The following is a 19,696-nucleotide window of genomic DNA, read 5'->3' as shown; positions in this document are numbered from 1 at the left end:
GGCACAGCCTCAGCCACGTCTGTATCAATGCGTCTAGTCCCAATGGGGCTGGACGTGTGAGAGAGAACCACAGCGGACAGTGCATCGTATCCTAAGACGCAAACAGATAAAACATGTATGGACAAGCACATGATGGCCTCTTAGGTTGGGGAAGTGCTTCAATGCCATGAAGATGGCTATCATCTCCAGGCAATTTATGTGCCACGAAAGATGATGACTCATCCACAGACCCTGAGCTGAGCAGCCTTCCATTACCGCTCCCCAGCCGGTGAGAGAAGCATCTGTCGAGAGAGTGACTCGATGACAAAGATCTCATAACACTGGACCCTGTGACAAGAACTAAGGTTTCCTTCATATAACCAAGGCGCGGAGACACCGCCACGTGATTTTGAGTAGTGAAGTTGAGTAGCCAATTCGGTGACCTGAAGCATATTGGCAGGAAACGACCGATTTGACAGATTTTCGAACCAGACGCAGCTGCGTGGTGACGCTGGATCATAAGCTTGCTGGAAACCTCTGCGCCTGAGGCACCGATGGTGACGGGGTTGGCAGAACAGCCTCCTGAGAGCACCGAAGTGGCGCTGGCACCGTGTAATGAGGTGAATATCGCTCCACCCTCAGAAGGTTGACCTCAGAAGTCTGACGCCATAAGCATCAGGACTTCTTCTTTGTCGAAGCCTTCTTCCCGAAAAGAACATTCCTCAGATCGGTCTTCTGTTTGGAAGGCTTCAGCTGAGAGTGAAACCCCATGGTTTTTGAGGGGGGGCATGAGAGGCGACAATCTCCTTCTGTTGCGCTCGATATGATGAGCTCTACGGTTGGGGCTTCTCACGCTCAGCAACTCCAGGGGCCTGGAGACGGCGAAGTAGGGTAACACTTGACAGCCTCCACTTGCTTTTTAGCCTTCTGAAACCTCTCAACTATGGTGTTAACAAAATTGCCAAAGAGGCCAGGAGGTGATAGCGGGGCGTCCAACAGAAAAGCTCTGTCTTTCTCTTTAATATCTGACAGATTTAGCCATAAATGCCTCTCCACAGCCACCATTGCTGTCATAAACCGTCCAATGGTGCAAGCGGTCTCTTTGGTGGCCTGCAAAGACAGATCTGTGGCCTGACACAGTTTTCGAACCGCGTCAGTCCCCACCCCCGCACTAACGTCTAGGTCCCTCAGCAGGTTGGCCTGGTATGCCAGTAAAATCGACATGGTGTGTGAAGACATGCACCAGCCTGACCTGCTGCCATATACGCTTTTCCCACTAGCATGTTATTAGGGGCTTAGTGGGAAGGGTCAGGGCCATCAGGGACGATGCCGACCTCGGGGACAGATACGTTAAAGAAAGTTCAAAAGAGCATTTATTTCAAATAGAAATCTTTTGTAACAATATAAAAGTCTTTACTGTCCCTTTTGATCAATTTAATTCATCCTTACTGAATAAAAGTATTTGTTTCTTTAAAAAAAATCTGACCCAAACTTTTGAACGGTAGTGTAGGTGATAAAGTATAATTTCGATTTAAACTCATCCTCAAGTAAGTGAACCGCTTACCCGAGTTTTTGAAGAACGCTGATTGTAGACTGAACCCCTGAGCTCAATCTGCTCTCCACGAATCATGGAATAAGGCAAGGGTATATCCACACTAATGTCCTGGGTCACCTGAACCTTTTCATCTGACACACAGATCCCTGACCAAAGGAACAGGAGAGTCTGAGATTCTAATAAAAAAAAACACCCCAACAGGTCTGCATGCATACTGGGCTATTTCCAGAATGCACTGTTTGTAATGATGGCTGTTCTTGTGAAGCTCACGCCTATGGTCAGAATATTCCAAAACTTTTAATCATAATTTCAGGTAAATCAGGCCCTGACGACGGGTGCTAAATGATGACAGAATTTTCATTTTTGGGTGAACTATCCCTTTAAAGGTAGAATGTGCTGTAATTCATATTTAATTAGTTGGTAATTCAGGTAATCCATGCATATAGAAAATCTGCATACTGTATAGCCTACTGAAGTGATTATAAGAGTTAATATGCTAGTATGCTAGTATCTTTCCTACAGCTTTTGGCTAACGTTACACATATTCCCTTTTTCAGCCACCAGGTGATGCTAAAACAAATCCTTTCGATCCAGCTTGTTGCCTCACCCTCACTGAATACCCCAACTGCTTTCACCTCCCATGTAGTCAGTGAATCTGGAAGAGTTTTGGTAATGCTTACTGACCCAGACCTTAAACAGACAGATTAAAATGAAAAGTATAACTGGATAATTTAACAAAAAGAGAGGAATTTCACTCATATGTAGATTTTGATGTATTTCATTATATTATATTAAATTAAATTATTAAATTATATTATAAATATTATCAATTAGCCAGAAGGTTGTAGTTCCGAAAGTTTTCTTACTTGCTGAGGTGTTCCTCCCATAACCAGCTCTCAGGGAAGTAGCTCCTAATCTGAGATGGCATCACATCCAGCAGAAAGTCGATTGCTGCATTACGTAATGGAGAACTTTAGATCCTGTCTTTTTACATGTTTAGTCATCTAAGTTACTAGAAGTTCATTGTGTTGATGATGTCATAAGTAACAACCATACCTCCACGACTTAGAATGATTCTTTCCGAACTCTCTTTACGGAGCTTCATAGCAAATTCACAGCATTCCAAGAAGGCACGCTGGCACCTTTTCTTCACATGCTCAGCAATATTTCTACAGATTTGTCAGATGAAATTATTCACAGGAATACTTTACACAGTGCAAAGATACAGGCTAATGTTAAAGTATAATATAGGGGTGAATTCAAGATGATTGGGACACTTTTTCCCATTGAAAAAGTGTCCCAATCAACCTGAATTAACCAGTTTGTTTCATTCAGATGGATTATGTTAAAGCATGTGGCTGCCATTTAAATGAACTCACAAAAAAGATAAAAACAATTATACGTAATGTGTTATACATTAAATTAATTCATTATAGTAGAAATATCTAATTATAGGCTCCAGAACAAATTTTCACATCAAGTATTATTCATTATCAAATTAATAATGTTGCTTATTACTTGATAATATCAATTTTATTTATTTTATGTATCATGTATTTATGTAACATTGGCACTACAACAAAGAGAAATACATAATATGAAACTCAAAAAGATCTCGAAAATATGATTTCATGTAAGTGTCACATTAAAAGAGCTTAATTCCTTACGGAGCAAAAGACAATCTCCTAGAACGATCTTCACAGGTTTCAAGCGTAGGGCTACTGCGTGTCCCAGACATGCAGTAATTCTTGTACGGCCCATATTTTTTGGCTGTACAACAAATATGTGGGCATAAATGTATTTTGATGATGTTGCAATGATAAAAAAAAAAGGTTATTAGCACATACTGTTACTGTTTTTAAACAAAATGCTTGCATACAGACCCTTTTCTTCAAACTGTTGCCCCAGGACAGGTGAACGTTTTTGCCTAACTATGTCTGAGCAGGCCCCCTCTTAAAAAAGAAGAAAAGAAAATACATTTGCCAGTGTTTCAGCAAATTATCACATCCTCTATTGAGATGTTTTAATGTAACGAGTCACACTCGCTTATTAACTTTACACGCGAGCATGTACCTGCACTAGAGGCCTTGGCGTTTGCATTGGTGATGAACATAAGGCCAGCGCGGTCCAACACATCAGCATTATTTTTGCCTCCTCCTCTTCCACAACCCAAGTCACTTCGTTCAACATGTTGTAGCACCTGCAACAATGAGAAATGAGAAAAAAAAAACATACAAAAGCTGACCATATAGACCATCTTTTTGAACAAGTCTGCTATTTTACCTTTTTTAGAGGGTCTCTGTCGTTAGATTTTAAGTTGTACAAGGCCGTATCTACAGCGGAAAAAGCCACAAGTGACTCCTCTTTAGTTGACACTCTTAATTCAAGTTTATCTTTGGGTTTATACTGTGAGTTGAGAGTTGATATGTCCACCTGAAATATATTCCAATGAGGTATGTATCACTATTCATAAATAACATAAAACACTACACAACTATTGATGACAAATAAAAAGGCATTACTTTTAAGTTGTTAACACATTTAGCCTTCACATCAACCCACGCAGAGTCTGCCACCAGTTCCGCTTTTTCCTCCCCATGCAGGACGTAGTACACCAGTAGCCGAGCAGACGGCACCATGTCAGGGGTGATCTTAATGTTAAGGCTCTGTCTCTTTTCACTGACACGATTAACTGTGGCAAACTGCACAACTTTTCCTCTGGAAATGACCTTAAAAAAATGATTCTGTCATAGATGGTTCACTGGAATACTTGCATTAAGATGGATACCATATAAACCACTTAAAATTATAATGTAATGTATAATATGTTACAGTATCTGTCAAAGGTTTGGGAACATTATTAATTTTTTTTTTTAATGTTTTTGAACAAAGCCTCTTATGCTTACCAAGGCTGCATTTATTTAATCAAAAAATACAGTAAAACCAGTAATATTGGGAAATATTAATGTAATTTATTCATGTGATGCAAAGTTGAATTTTCAGCAACATTACTCCAGTCTTCAGTGTCACATGATCCTTCAGAAATCATGCTGATTTGCTGCAAGAAATGTATATATCAATGTTGAAAACAGTTTTTTCTGCTTAACATTTTGTGGAAACCATGATACCATTCAAAGATTTTTGGGTAAGAATAAAAAAGAGAGAGAAATGAATACTTGTATTCATCAAGGATGCATTAAATAGATCAAAAGTGACAGTGAAGACATTTATAATGTTACAAATGATTTCTATTTAATAAATGCTTGAATAAAGTCAATGAATAAATGTAATAATGCAAATAAATGCTTTTCATTGAACTTTCTATTCATCAAAGAACCCTGAAATAATTTCTGAAATAAATAAGGATCACGTGACACTGAATACTGTAATGATGTAATGATGCTGAAAATTCAGCTTTGCCATCACAGGAATAATTTACATTCAAATATATTAAAATAGAAAACAGTTATTTTTATTTGTAATAATATTTCCACGGTATTACAGTTTTTACTGTATTTTCTATAAAACAAATGCAGCCTTGGTGTAATAGACTTCTTTCAAAAACATAAAATATTTAAATTTGTCCAAACTTTTGACAGGTACTGTACATTAAATTAATTCATTAAAATAAGTAATACATAATCATAGGCTACTTTTAGTAGTATCTTTTAGCGTATTCTTAGCCAATTTTTTCACAGAAACAAAATGACAAATGTAGTCTCAAGCACCACCAGCAGCCCATACTGATTCTCTAAAATATCATCTTAATTTGCACCATCGGTTTATATCTTAATCAGCGTTGAGTTTCAAGGATATAGCCAACAGGAACTTTTTTGTGAATTGTATTCTGTTTCAGAAATGAATGGGCTTTTATTGTAAAATCTGTTGATTAAGTTTGGTTGAGTGGTCTGTTATGCTTAAATAATAAAATGTATGCCAGCTTCACTTGCTCTCGTTTATGCACCAGCTGCAAATGCTAAAAATAAATAATAAACAGCACTAGTTTTTGTATCAGCAATCATGAATTAAAAAGGTAAGTCAGTCTTTGTTTGTATCGCATGTTCCCTTTTATAGGTGCTGTAAGCGATGTCGATGTCGAAAAGCGATGTTTTTTTGTCACATACAGCAAACATCTCCTCACCATCCGCTAGCTGCCTGTCCCCTGAACACACTGTAAAAAAACGCGGAAAACAAACTGGGCTAACCCTCACCACGAAACATAACAAACTGTTCAAGCCAATAACCAACAAGAAGGATTTGGGGGTGGGTTTTTTTTTTTTTTTTTAGATGGTCCTCACTGCAGAACACAAAATCCAGGGGGAGGAGTTGGATCCAGATCCAACTCCTCCCACCTTACATATACCTAAACCTACCCATCTCCACCCCCTGATCCCTAAACCCACCCCTAAACCTACCAATCTCCACCCCTTAGATCTGGATCCAACTCCGCCCCCCTAGATCTCGTGTACTGCAGTGAGGTGCTACTGGGTTTTTTGGGGGTGCGCAGATGAGGAGGAGGGAGGGTCTAGCTAGCCTCCGTTTTGTTTGACAATATTTTAAACATCAACAAGAAGTGAGGTCACCCAACATCACTTAGATCACCTTGATCTCCCATCCCTCACAAACTTGTGTGGTCGACTGTGACGTCAACTCGTGTCGTCAACTGTCGACTGTTACGTCATAATGATCGTGAGTATAAACAGTGCAGCGGATTTATTCTTTTTGTAGCGAGTCGGCGATTGTGTGAGTATGCTTTTTACACAGGGTTTGGGGATCTGAATTTTAATCTTTTCATAATTTGCAGAAGAATCTGCTTAAACTGGAATGTTATTGTCTTGATTTGCTGTAGCTACATTTAGATAAATAAATAGGCATGGTAGGCTAAACTGTGGTGATTTGTGTGGAAATGAGAGGATGATATGTGAATCAATAATGATCAAATCTTTATATATATATATATATATATATATATATTTGTTGTTAATTTATATTTCATTGACATAACGATAGCAGATCTGAGCTTATTGGCCTTAAACTGATTCGTGTAATCAATCAAATTTGCCTCGATAACCGGGCATAATAAAAAATTACTATACATTTACATTATGTGCATCTGAGTTATGCACATTAGTAGGGAAATTGATAAAAATAACAATTAACTTTGTTCATTTTAAATGCATTTTTAAGGAGATCGCCACTGGGTATACATTGTATAATTTTTTTTCTTTTTTAATTATTTTGATTTTTTTTTTAAATTAAAGGCCCGGGTATCAGGCCTTTTCAGATGACAAAAATTGCAGAATGCGGACGACATAAGTTTATGTTGGGCTTAAGACAACAAGCTTTCATGTTCTTGTACTGTATGTTTACTCAAATCATCTCTTCCCTTTCTCTTTCTTTCATAGTGTTTCACAGTTATAAATTGCAAAAAGTATTGTTCACTTCTAGTTCATTTTCGAGTATGTCAACCATGCCCACCATTTTTGAGAGTGCAGAACAGTCCTCATCTACTGAATTGTCAGATGAGCTCACTACGGCCCTTGCTGCGGGGCGGTGGTGGGCGATAATGGAAGTTTCAGACCCCATATCTGAGTATCCTGAGTATGAGGACCTCATCTCAGACCAGTGATGGGAAACAGTGGAGGATGGAGAAACATCATGCCCCACATCCCTGGTCTTCAGTGATGCATCTGAGAAGGCTCATTCCCAGCACTCCGGCACTCAGATGGGAAATATGAGGAGGGAGAACTGAAGACCACGAGGCAGTGGAGGCAGCAGAACTCTCCCAGTGCTAAAAAAGAGGACCTCACCTCATCCCTGGTCTTCACTGATGCATCTGAGAAAGCTCAGCACTCAAGTTTCTCTGATGCAACAAGGGCCATGGACCAGAGGAGAAATTGGAGGCAGAAAAAGCCACAGATAGCATCTGTGCCTGCTGTGTCCCCGAAGGGAGCACCTGTGCCCATAGGGTCCCAAAAAAGAGGAAAACTCAGGATCCCTGAACATTTGATTAAACATCTGAAAAAGGCCGCTTTAGAAACACCCATACCCATCCAGTCTCTACCACCACCAGTGGCTTCCTCAAAGGTGCTCACATGCTCCTCACATGGAGCACCAATGCCAGAAAAGATCAAAGCTAGGCCAAAACTAAAGACCCCTGAGCCACTAAGGTGATGCAGCAGAAGCCTCAAGCTTTTCTACAGGGACCACCCATGCCTGACAACATCTCAAAGAGGCAAAAACGAAAGATCCCTGAGCCTGAGATAGCACCTGTGTGTTGCGCACAGGGAGCACCTGTTATTGACAAGATCTCAGAGAAGAGAGATCCTAAAAACCCTGAGCTGCTGAGGAAGCATTTGCAAAATGCACCAGTGCTTGAGTCTTCCGCAAACCTCAGGATCCCTGCAGCAGAGGGAGAAGTTGAGGGAACAGTGGGGGCAGCAGCAGAGGCATAAGAATATCCAAAAGGGAGCACCTGTGCCTGCTGTGTCCCCAAAGGAAGCACCTGTGCCCATAGGGTCACAAAAAAGAGGAAAACTCAGGATTCCTGAACATTTGACTAAACATCTGAAAAAGGCCGCTTTAGAAACACCCATACCCATCCAGTCTCCAGTGGCTGTCTCAAAGGTGCTCACATGCTCCTCACATGGAGCACAAATGCCAGACAAGATCTCTGAGAGGAGAGATCCTAAAAACCCTGAGCTGCTGAGGCAGAAGAATATCCAAAAGGATATTCTGTGCCTGCCAAGACCCCACAGAGAACACTTTGTCCACCGTGTTCCCCACAGCAACCACCCAGTTCTCCCGAGGGAGCACCCTGTCCAGATGGAGTAATAGTCTATGGAGCACAGAAGCTTCTGTAAGTCCCTTATATCTCTTGTTTTTTTTACATGTTTTATGTAGAAGTTACATGTATTGTTGTATTCGATATAACAACCGCCTCGCTCTACATTTAAATACATTTATTACATGACTTGGTTGAATTCTAATGTAGAATGCGGTCTGTTATTTCTTGATAACAGACCGCTGGTAAGTATTACACACCGTTGCCAATAAAAACAGAGTGTTGCTATGGACGCAGGATTCTAACCGTAGAGACAGAACAGACTGTTTTCTTTAGCGGAAGCAATACAATCGTTTTTAACGAACGCTTTGCGTCGGGGTCCTGATCAGCCTGTCGGGGTTGTATTCACTATAACAACCGCCTCGCTCTACATTATCCCTTATATATATATATATATATATATATATATATATATATATATATATATATATATATATATATACTTTCCACGTGTGCTTTGTATTTTGTTCTTTCTCTTCTGTGTTTGTAAACTCTATTATTAGGTTGCGATCATTGGATCCTCTGGCTGTCCATCATACCTGTGACGTCAGGACGATTGACGACATGATCAGCGCGACCAATCCGTCCCCACCACTTTTTGCTAAGGTTGATATTGTCCTATTTTTTTACAGTCTATGATATTGTCCCCATCACTTTTGAATAAAACATCTCCAGTTAACTAGCAGAGCATTCATTTAGTTTGTTTGTTAAATAAGTAGCGCTGAAATGTGTTGTTTTTGAAATTAAGTGATCAAAGTGGTCGTTGCCGCTACGATCAGTGGCGTGGATACTGTGTTCTCTTGTGGCTCGCGCACACAGTCTTCACACTTCGCGCTTCAATCCGTTATGGAGACTCTCTATTCGTTCCGGTGAAATTACAAAACAAAATGCACACAAACGTGTCCCTGCCTGATATACAACCACTGATAAACATAATCGGTTTTGATGAGAAAAAAAAAAAAAACTATACGAGTGCGGATTGCGGATTAGAACCCAGAACCTCTGACACGCTTGGCAAAAGCCACTGGACTATTTAAATACGCTTAAATGAGTCGGATCTATGTATTTATTCACGTGAAAATTCTCACCACTAACAACATATATTAGACCTCATTAAACGACAAATTAAACCCAATGTAGGCTACTATTTAAATCGATTGCTGGGCATCGTTATGTTATTGTACATATGTTATTGTTATCTGATTCATGATTTAGCATTGTGTTAGCACCACTAAAAAAAAAAGATATATATATATATATATATATATATATATATATATATATATATATATATATATATATATATATATATATATATATATATATATATATATATATATTCTTTTACCTGGTAGCTGAAAGTCTTCAGAGAAAGGTAGTCACGATAATGAAAGAAAACATCGATGTTGATGTACTGTCCAACTTCAACTACCGAGGAGTCAGGAGGTAAATCGATGTACAGGTAACGATGGTTGACAGAAATATATGATTCAGCCTTTAGTTTAAGTGGAGCCTGACTCCAACGTGGATCTTCTGTCTCAAACTGAAAAGAGTACAAAATGAATGTGCATTTAGCATATATATCATATTATAATGCTAAATATATAATTAAATGATTAAACAGTTGTCTCTGTAATTTTAACCTACTCTTTGCCACAGTTTTACTCACAGTGAATTCAGCTTCTTTCACTTTATCAGGTATATTACAGATGAAGTAAGCAATTCCATCTCCCCGACTCTTCACTGTCACTGAATCCTGGTGCCCAAAAAATTTGAAGTCCTCCAGTTCATTGTCAGCTGTAGTTATTGTTGCCCTTATCTTGACTGACACACCTTTCACTGGTTTACCCAAAGGATCCATCACCAAGACCTATGAGTCCCCAAAATATTCGGATGGATGAAACATATAAATATGCTTGTTCAATTACCATAAATCTACTTGAGGAGACAGGTTTCTTACTCTCATAGCGTATGGTAGACCCGGTTTGATGAAAGGAGGGGTTGCGCTCAGACTCAGGGTAAATGGAGTTTCTACAAATTTTACACTTGAGAGCTCTGCCTCCTGGGAGATACCACCTGACAATGAAGAGGTGTCAAATTTGTTTGCTTGATATTTTGATTCAGGATAATGCACTCCTGTTTCTGTGAAACTAACTAGACCTACCAGTTGTCTCTTGCAGAAAAACTGTCACACGAAGAAAGCTGTTTTCTTTCATGTCACTCAGACGTTGAGGCCCATTGGGCATGGATGACAAGGCTAACTTGATGTTTAAGTTGACTTCTGTCTTTCCATTTATCAGCTATAACAAAAGCCAAAAACAAATATATCCTCTGCAATCAATCATTAAATGATGTTTAGTTGACTGGAACACTGACTTTACCATATATCTTGTAAATGTTGCTGGTATTATGACGGTTTCTCCAGGAGAACTGTATCCAAACATCAAGAAAATATCCGCCAAACTAACTGGAGTTCCATGGACATACCTGTCAGCACAAATATACACATTTAAACATTTATGTGCAAATATATGAACTGTCAGCAACTGAACTGAATATACAGTAGTACCATTTTAAAAGTTTGGGGTTGGTAAGATTTTTTAATGTTTCCGAAAGACTCTTATGCTCACCAAGGCTGTATTTGTATGATCAAAAATACAGTAAAACATTAATATTGTGAAATATTACTACTATATTTTAATATGTTTTAAAATGTAATGTATGTGATGGCAAAGCTGAATTTCAGCAGATATTACAGTCTTCAGTGTCATAGGACCAATCAGAATAATAATCCTTCAATAATACTATGATTTGCTGCGCAAGAAACATCTCTTGTTATTATCAATGTTCAAAACAGATGTGCGCTTAATATTTTTCTGGAAAAGGTGATTTTTTTTATATTCTTTGATGAACAGAACACCATTTGATAAAAAGAACACCATTTATTTGAAATATTAATTTCTTGTAACAATGCAAAACAGTCTTTACTATCCCTTTTGATCAATTTAATGCATCCTTGCTAAACAAAAGTATTATATTCTTTAAAAAAAAAAAAAAATAAAAAAAAAAACTAGCAATATAAAAACAATACTGACCCCTAAACTTTTAAACGATAATGCATATATGTGAAATAAAAAAGGAAAAACATACTTGGCTGAAATCTTCAGCTGGAAAGACTCAAAGTACTCTTCGCTGATATAGTTGGATTCAGGCTCAATGTTGATTGAAATACTGGGCAGCACTGAGAAACATACCTTGATTTCAGATTTCATGAACTCTAAATGTCTACATAGCACATGAAATGTTGGTCTTACCGTATTCTTTGACCACAAACTCAGCAGTGGCAGTTGTTTTAAAAGTGTCGGCATAGGTGGCCTCAATTTTCCATGTTCCATAACTGATGAGATTTGTGTTGTGAATAAAAAAATGATGCATAGTGAAAAAAATAAATAAACTAATAAAAACACTATCGTTTTGAAAAGACTGCAGGCTTCTTGTAATTGTGTTAACCAGTAAAACTTCCTTTCTTAACAAACATGAGGTTGAACAGTAGTGCAGTACAAAACAGTACAGTTAGCTAGTCTTCAGCAGAATATCACTATTATCAGATCATTTAAACATACGGCCTAATCATAATAGATTGTAATTAATTGGTCTTACGTCGGCTTTAAAGGTATTTTGAATGGTGGAAGAAGTGGTTTTGCTCCATTGATGTCAGCCATATCAATAATCTCTACCTTGATACCATCAGGGTCCTAAAATTTATTTAAAACATTAAAAAGGTTCACACAGGAAAAAAATCATAATTCATGCGAAGCAGGGGAGAGTGGGGATGGTTGCAACACTTTTTGCATTTCCTTGTGTTTCTCAGAGACTGCTTGTATTTGAAAAGCCAAAATATGTCAGCTACCCACCCACACTGCTACAACATGTGTACATATGATAATATATGTAAGTCAATGTTGCAACGTTCATTAAAATGTAATAAAATCATTCTTTAACAGACAGAAGTTAAATTGACTGTATTAAGACAAAGACTAGTAAAAGGGGGGGGGGGGGGGGTAACATTTTCAAGTAACAACCAGGTTTTGGTCAATTATTATAATACTACAAAATAATTTTCTTAAATCAAAATCAACACATACTTCTGTGACCTTCTGTGAAAACTTACAGGACTGTGTGTGTTTAAGTGAATGTTGCAATATGTTCTTACATTCTTGCAAGGTTATGTGGCAAATTGTGCAGTCTTTTGCCTCAGACCTCGGTGTCCTGCCTCTTTCTTGTTGTGCATTTCATCTCTTGTGGCACACAGATCAAATGTATGCCTAGTCTGATTTTTTTACTTAAATAAAAACTGTTTACTTCAATAAAAAAGGGAAGATACCTGACTATTAACAGGGGTTTCTTTATTAATACATAAAATTATAAATTTGTTATTGTGATCCCTACACTGACAGCCAGGATAAATAACAGCCAGGATAAAGCTATGTTAGCTTGACACAATAACTTTTTGACATGCTAGCTATGCCTTTTAGAAGCTAAGAACTTCACGCAGACAGACAGTATGAAAAAAAATAATAGCTTTTTATATATTACATGTGTAATATGAATGTCAATAATATAATATGAACTCTCTAGCTCAAATAAGCCGTGTTGCAACCGTCCCCACTGTGAAGAGAGAAACTCACCACGAATGTAAGAATGACGGACCGTCTAGATTTCCTCAGCTCCTCGTTGAGGGAGTAAACACGCACTTGTACTAAGAAAGCAAATAGGTTCAAAGAATGGTTTTGAGGTGATTGTCTCTTTCATGTACTCACAACATATTTTTCTTCATACATAAACTCTCGTCTTATCATAGGCCTATACTGACCCTCTTGTTCGGGTGTGTATATCGGCTTATCAGTCTGAATAAAGAGAAACCCGTTGACAGGAGTAACTGGGATTTTTTCATATGCAGTGAAAGCAGAGGAAATCGCCTGGAGGTAGACATGTCTGTCCGCGTTTGGGAAATCTATAGGCATGATCTGTGAAAAAGAAAAAGGTATTTTCAGGGCAGAATGTCGTTCTCTAAAAACACCCATTGCTTATTAAAACTTTCCAATTTTTTTTTTTTTTTTTTTTTGGAATTGTGAATTCCAAAGAAAAACACCTTTAGTGAAACATTTCAAACTAAAACTATCTTATAAAGTCCTTTAACTTTGCAGTCTTACCCGTAAAGTAGCCGAAGCTTGATAGTTATTCGCGGCGTTGAGCTTCAGGGACTGAGATGCATATTCTTTATAACCTGGTGCCAGGTTGTTCTTCAGGTAAAGATGTACTATAGTTTCCTGGTCATAACCAAACAACTGCACCACAACCTTTTCTGAAGCATCGAGACGCAGGGTTTTAGGTGCAGTGATTAAGTATCTGTAAAACAAGTTAACATCGGTCTGTTTCAGTGGCAGATGCGAAAAACATAAGTTTATATAAAACATGAATGCCTAATTTCAGACAAACATGAGGGATAACTCGCTCCCAATCTCACATAGCTATGCTTTTCTTGATGGTAGGGAGGTTTCCATTTAGTTTACAGTGCTGCTTTTTAACAGCACAGTCCAATACTATTCCTGTCCTGTAGACATTTTTAAAAGATGTAAATTGTAACTTACACATTTTCCTGAACAGTAATGCAGACGAAGAGATGAAGTATACAGAACAAAAATAAACGTGCCATTATGGACAGTTTGCTCCTTAAAGAAAAAAGAAGTCAGGCATTTGCTCGTTTTTGTCAGCCAAATCAATATCTTTTTACTTATCAGCTACTTATTAGCTCAACTGTCTTGAAAGAGGTCCCAAAAATGTTTTTAGCTCTAGTTTAGAAAGAATAGCGATAGTCCAAATATGATGACTTGAAAATACACCAGTTATAATGGCATGTTTCACTGTTCTGGTAGAAAAGTTTAACGATTGATTGTGCAATGCTCATATCAATGTAGAGTTTGCTCAGTCATTGTGCAAGTTACAAGTAAAGGTAAACAATCTCTGTTTACTGCTAAAAGGGGATTTCATGGAGATGTTTGCTTTTCAAGGGATTTTTTTGTTATTGTGCAATTCTGGACATCAGTCTGACATTTTTCACTTATTCACTGAATCGGAGAAAAATATCCTCTGCACACATTTGAACAGAAAACCAATGATGTTGAAGAGCGCTCACTGTTTTTGTAAGATTTAACAATTTACTTGTTTAGTTCTTCATAAAAAAAAAGTAAAAAAAATAAAATAAAAAAAAGGTCACAGCCCAAAATTAATCAATAAAAAGTGAGAGAAATATGGGATTATTTGTTAATTATTTATTGAGCATACAAGTGAATACCCAAATAATTTTATATAAGCAAACATACATAATATAATAGAACCAAGTTTTGTAATAATACTTTAAGCTTTACATACATACACAGATAAAGTGACTATTCCTTTGTTTTTGGAAGTAAATCTTCAAATCATATGTACATTCCTTTACATACTTCATATTGTTCATTCACAATAAACATGCTCTGATTGGACTGCAGTGACTCAAATCGGTCACTAAGTGGTGCTTGATCCCACTGGATCCATTCTAGTGGCCAAAGCGAATGGGGTGATGGGGCTTTATCCTTAGTTGAATGGGACAAAACAATACTATTTGCATGCAAATATGAATAAAATATACACTGACTACCGATCAACATAAATGACAATGTCTGATCAGATATAATGTGGCAGTTATCTGCCGGAACATATGCACTAGAGCCATCAGTGCGTGTAGTTCTGGCAATGGTAAGAATTCAACATGAACATACGAAACAGCCCTTCCATGGCCATTGTTTTCACTTCAGTGCTGTCATGACTGAGTTCTGCAGGCGTCGTTCATCATATCTGACCACTTCTTCACCTTTAAGGAGCTACAAAGCATCCACTAAAGGTGAGAGTACTCAGGGCCTGCTTGGCATAGACATACTTCTGCACTGAAGAACAGCCTGTGAGATTGCAAACATCTGAGATGCTTCATGCTATCTCACAGCACCATGGTAGGAATGTGATGCACCAGGGAGACCGGGTGAGGAACCTGTGCCAGCTGAGGAGGTGGGGGCGAGTGGGTCTGCAGGCCCACCACAGACCCTGTGTTGGCTGGCCGGTGCCTGGCGCTCTTTTGGTGCGCCCTCAGCCCTGCCAACTGGGAGTATGCACTCTGGCAGACGTGGCACTTGTAGGGGCGCTCTCCCGTGTGGAGGCGCACATGGTTACGGAGAGTGGATGACTGGCTGAAGCGGCGGTTGCAGAAACGGCAGACGAAGGGCTTGTCCAGTGTGTGTATGCGCATGTGGGAGCGCAGGTTACTGCGGGAGTTGAAGCCGCGGTGGCAGATGACGCAGCGCATGCGGCTGGCGGCGGCGAGAGAGGCAGCCGAGGAGGTGTCGCACATGTGGAAATCATCTGTGGGGAGAGGATAGAGCTCGGTCAGAGGACAGAACCTAAAAGGTCAGGTAGCCTACTTTAAAAAACAGATGCTAATGGAGTTTTAACCAAAGCTATTGTGGAGCTGTGATAAAGATCAGTCTTTTCTTTGACTGAAACTCACCCAAAGCCCTATGACTCACCATTTTTAGTCTTAGTTTTCTGCTGTTCATCCTCTATGCCAGGGACTCCCGGGATACCCAGGAAGGTGTTGTGGGAATTCCCATACCACACAAGCAGTTCTTGGTCTGGAGGTATTGTCTGTTAATGGAAAAAAAGAGATACATTTATTTAAAACACGTATATACTCTTATAAAAGCACTCATATATATATATGCACACACACACACACACACACACACACACACACACACACACACATTACATAGCCTATATAAAACACTATTCAAACATTTAAATAAATTTCAACTTTTCCAAGTTTAATTACTTAAGAAAATCTATTTGAAATTCTAAAAACTCAAAGTCATGTTGAAATTATGAAAATGTAATTTTAGTTGGAATCTAAGAAGGAAAAATATAGCACAGTGTAAGTACATCGATACGTATTACGTAAGTACGAAAATTATTATTATAAACAAATATTATTCATTTCAAATTATGAAAAAAAAAATGAAAAAAAGAAAAAGAAATATGTATAAAACGAACCTCTACTGCTTTGTAAAATATGCTGCTTCCGATCTGCACAACCTCCAGGTTCTGTTCTTGCTCATTGCGCGCGCATTTGATGTAAGTCATCCAGCTGCGATGATCCTCTTGACTGGCATCGATGAAATAGCGCACCGTGCCATCTTCATTGAAAACCTGAGAACAACAAAAAACGCTTGGCATCAGTCTCTGACTGGGGATCATATTTTAGTAGAATAAATTAAAAAAAAAAAAAAAAAAAACGAGCCCATGCATGTGACACCTGTTGAACGCTGCCTACCTCCCACATGAGATTGTTGTTCTTGAAGAGATCCACATGCTCGGGTGAAATGACCCTGCCTGTGAAGGGTCCCATCTCGGTGCCAGCTTTTATCCAGGTTTTGGAGAAGATGCCAAGTCCTTCTCCAGGGATCGAGCTCTGCGCAATGATGACTTCACTTGGCAGCACTAAGCTGGAGAGTTTCTGGACCTCTGAAGATAGAAAGCGGCAAATAAAGTAGGAAGTTAATTTGGAACATTCAGATTAGATAACTAATAAAAAACAGGAAACATATACAATCCATAAAAAAAAAAAACTTGAATTGCAATGACGCAGCCTGTTTGCAAGTTCATAGCTAAGAAATAATAATTTGAAAGAAATATGGGTTAAAGTGTAAATTTAGTAGCCTACAAAATGCTTTTTTATATTCTTATTTTTGTATATTCTTATTTTTTAAAAAAATCGTTTGTATTGTAAAACTACATTAGGCTATAGGCCAATATAAAGGAATGCGCAATCAGACTTCAAATGCGGCTCTCAGGCGAGACTCAAATAAATGTCAAACACGTATTTACGTCTAAGAATTCAGCAATTTTCTACGCTTTAAATGTGAAGAGGCTATATATTCATAGGCAAGAAACAACTTATTCCGTATTCATTATCCTTTCAGAAACTTTGTAGCACTAAATGTGCGCTGAAAGAAACGAGAACCTTCTTTAAACGGCCCAGGAATTTCTGACAAAACGGAGAAAAGGAGATTAGCTGCTTGACATGGTGTGAATAGCGGTAGAATCAGCTTTCACGGCATATTAACAGCGGGACGGAAAACTTTAAATGCGCCTGAGAGGAGAGAAAAGTGTCAAAGCGGGGGTGTGGAGAGACTGTCCCGAGCTGATGAATGACGGGCTTTTCTCTGTCTAACGTCCTGGCTTCACTGGTAACATTCTCAGGTCAAGCACAACGTTCCCCTCATGATTTTAATAGCCTTATTTAAATGAGTTTCAATTTGCCAGTAAGTGACTTGTAAGTAAGGTGGCAATAAAGTAACGATTTTATGATATAGCTAAATGCATTTAGAAAAAAATAATTCCCCAACATATTTTCTACTTCTAACCACGTGCGAATTATTGACTTTCAAGGGGTCGAAGGAATTTCTGCTGGTAAACTTTCAATTCCGTCTCGCGAAACCCAAAATTGTCTTGAGGCGAACCGTTAACCCTCAGAGCTATAGCCGTTTTAAACCAAACAGTAAAATTATTATTTCCTTGAAATATGTAAATAATTTATAGTAAAGTAATACAAAATGATAGTAGGCCTAGCCAACTTATATTTAGCCGATATACCATGTGCAACTTAGCCTAAGTTGGATAGGCAGGTGAGCTTGACTTCTGTTCTCAAGCGTCTATCTTATATGACTTTTTAGACTTAACTTTTGTTGTTGTTGTAATGTTTGAAAATGCCATTGAAATGTATACTGTAAAAAGAGTAAATAGCCTACTTTTAAGACCCTCCATTTCGCATACTGGAATGCGCCAGGCTTATATCATGTATTTTTACCTGCGCACTGTGACGCACTTTAACTGTTTAATTCAATTAGTGTTTCCTATTTAATAGTCATACGCCATAAGCATAAGCATGTGTGTCTTTTGCATTATTATGAAATAATATTTTTTTCTTTGTTAAGCCTATTTCAAGCACGTTAAAGTATAATTAACTGTAGGCTATTTGAAATATGACATAGATAAAACTTCACATAATTGAACATAAGATCTAGTTTGCAATAAAAATTAAATGTAAAAACTGCTTTACAACGAAATACTCTAGGCGAATCCATAATCAACGAATAAAGTGAAATGTTGCGGACTCACCTCCGGAGAATGACTGCGCCAGGACCTCGGCGGTGAAGGCTGTTTTGGGGCTGACAGTGCTGGTCTTCTCCTCGAACAGGTGTTCCCCCAGCACGTTCCTCCAGCGGCCGTACAGGAAACTGTGCAGGATGTCTGAAGTGATGATGTCGGACAGGGCCAGAGACTGCTGCTTAAATCCAGCCTTCAGAACCAGAGCATCTGCAGGCAACACTGAACCCATCATGAGCCAAATGCGAACCCCTTAAACTAATAATCCCTGCGATTAAAAAAACCCGAAAACACCCCCCTTGCTGTTCAAATTTAGACCGAGTGTCTATGTTATAAAAGGCGAATGTAATCGACGAATCAGTCTGAGGCCAATGTGAATATGCTCTCTTCTTGCTAAGTGTCGAAAGAATATGTTTCGTCTTTCCAAGGTCCCGGTGGGCTTTATATGCGTCAGGTCTGACCCACGGTAATTTGTTATTAATGACCCTCCCCTTGTGTTCTTTAGACTTGTTCAACCAGAGGGAAAAAAACGCCACACTCTTTATTGAGTGGCTACTCCTTAGGGGGTGGGGGGAAGAAGTGGGAGCGATGTGTGTGTGTGTGTGTGTGTGTGTGTGTGTGTGTGTGTTGATGTTCAGGATCCAACAACCGCGTTTTGGCTAAAATAACAAGCCCGGTCTCAGCACTGTGCGCTCCGGTCCAGCTGTTTGCTTCTGAGAGATGAACATGAGATGAGATGAACACTTTTGGCATGGAAAACCTAAAAGCAAACTTGACTCTCAGCATCCCGACTGGTATCCAGGTTAAAATAAGTTAGCTGAATTATCTCGTTAGATAAACTGACACTATCAAGTTATATCAGTCTTTTAAATTGCGATTTAACTTGTAGGCTAAAACAAGACAACGAGAACAACGGCATAAAAATAACTAGTGGCTTTTGTCTCTTATTTGCTCGCTATATTTTCTTTCTGAGTGGAACTGAATTAAAGTGTTTTCTTAATGTTGTGCCACAACATTCATCATTAGATCAATCATTATATTAAATATATATGCATACATAT

General features: G+C 38.5%; 2 protein-coding genes across 2 annotated transcripts in view; both read right to left on the bottom strand.

Moving 5' to 3' along the window:
- The window catches only part of c5 (complement component 5), a 40,338-nt gene extending 26,026 nt beyond the window's left edge, over nucleotides 1–14,312 (bottom strand). The window contains exons 1-21 of the mRNA XM_081365734.1: nucleotides 14,030–14,312; nucleotides 13,592–13,787; nucleotides 13,252–13,405; nucleotides 13,067–13,137; nucleotides 12,039–12,133; nucleotides 11,693–11,775; nucleotides 11,529–11,619; nucleotides 10,760–10,865; nucleotides 10,543–10,678; nucleotides 10,339–10,454; nucleotides 10,048–10,248; nucleotides 9,727–9,921; nucleotides 4,057–4,263; nucleotides 3,818–3,967; nucleotides 3,608–3,734; nucleotides 3,418–3,486; nucleotides 3,202–3,304; nucleotides 2,591–2,703; nucleotides 2,401–2,485; nucleotides 2,142–2,224; nucleotides 1,544–1,680 (exon numbers count right to left, since the gene is read on the bottom strand). Of these exons, the coding sequence (XP_081221860.1) occupies nucleotides 1,544–1,680; nucleotides 2,142–2,224; nucleotides 2,401–2,485; nucleotides 2,591–2,703; nucleotides 3,202–3,304; nucleotides 3,418–3,486; nucleotides 3,608–3,734; nucleotides 3,818–3,967; nucleotides 4,057–4,263; nucleotides 9,727–9,921; nucleotides 10,048–10,248; nucleotides 10,339–10,454; nucleotides 10,543–10,678; nucleotides 10,760–10,865; nucleotides 11,529–11,619; nucleotides 11,693–11,775; nucleotides 12,039–12,133; nucleotides 13,067–13,137; nucleotides 13,252–13,405; nucleotides 13,592–13,787; nucleotides 14,030–14,094 (2,583 nt within the window). The 5' untranslated portion in view covers nucleotides 14,095–14,312. The remainder of the gene's footprint in view (nucleotides 1–1,543; nucleotides 1,681–2,141; nucleotides 2,225–2,400; nucleotides 2,486–2,590; nucleotides 2,704–3,201; nucleotides 3,305–3,417; nucleotides 3,487–3,607; nucleotides 3,735–3,817; nucleotides 3,968–4,056; nucleotides 4,264–9,726; nucleotides 9,922–10,047; nucleotides 10,249–10,338; nucleotides 10,455–10,542; nucleotides 10,679–10,759; nucleotides 10,866–11,528; nucleotides 11,620–11,692; nucleotides 11,776–12,038; nucleotides 12,134–13,066; nucleotides 13,138–13,251; nucleotides 13,406–13,591; nucleotides 13,788–14,029) is intronic.
- Nucleotides 14,313–15,414: 1,102 nt separating this feature from the next.
- Nucleotides 15,415–18,870, bottom strand: prdm12b (PR domain containing 12b; the record flags this gene model as incomplete). Its single annotated transcript, XM_081365111.1, has 5 exons — nucleotides 15,415–15,833; nucleotides 15,998–16,115; nucleotides 16,521–16,676; nucleotides 16,801–16,991; nucleotides 18,648–18,870. 5 exons carry the CDS (start codon nucleotides 18,868–18,870, stop codon nucleotides 15,415–15,417), a joined length of 1,107 nt encoding a protein of 368 aa, XP_081221237.1.
- Between the last annotated feature and the right edge of the window lie 826 nt (nucleotides 18,871–19,696).

This window comes from Scardinius erythrophthalmus (genome assembly GCF_964197995.2).
Source record: "Scardinius erythrophthalmus genome assembly, chromosome: 5".
In the NCBI taxonomy this organism is placed as follows: Eukaryota; Metazoa; Chordata; class Actinopteri; order Cypriniformes; family Leuciscidae; genus Scardinius; species Scardinius erythrophthalmus.
The sequence above is the reverse complement of the archived record's forward strand: the minus strand, read 5'-3'. Positions and strand labels throughout refer to the sequence as shown.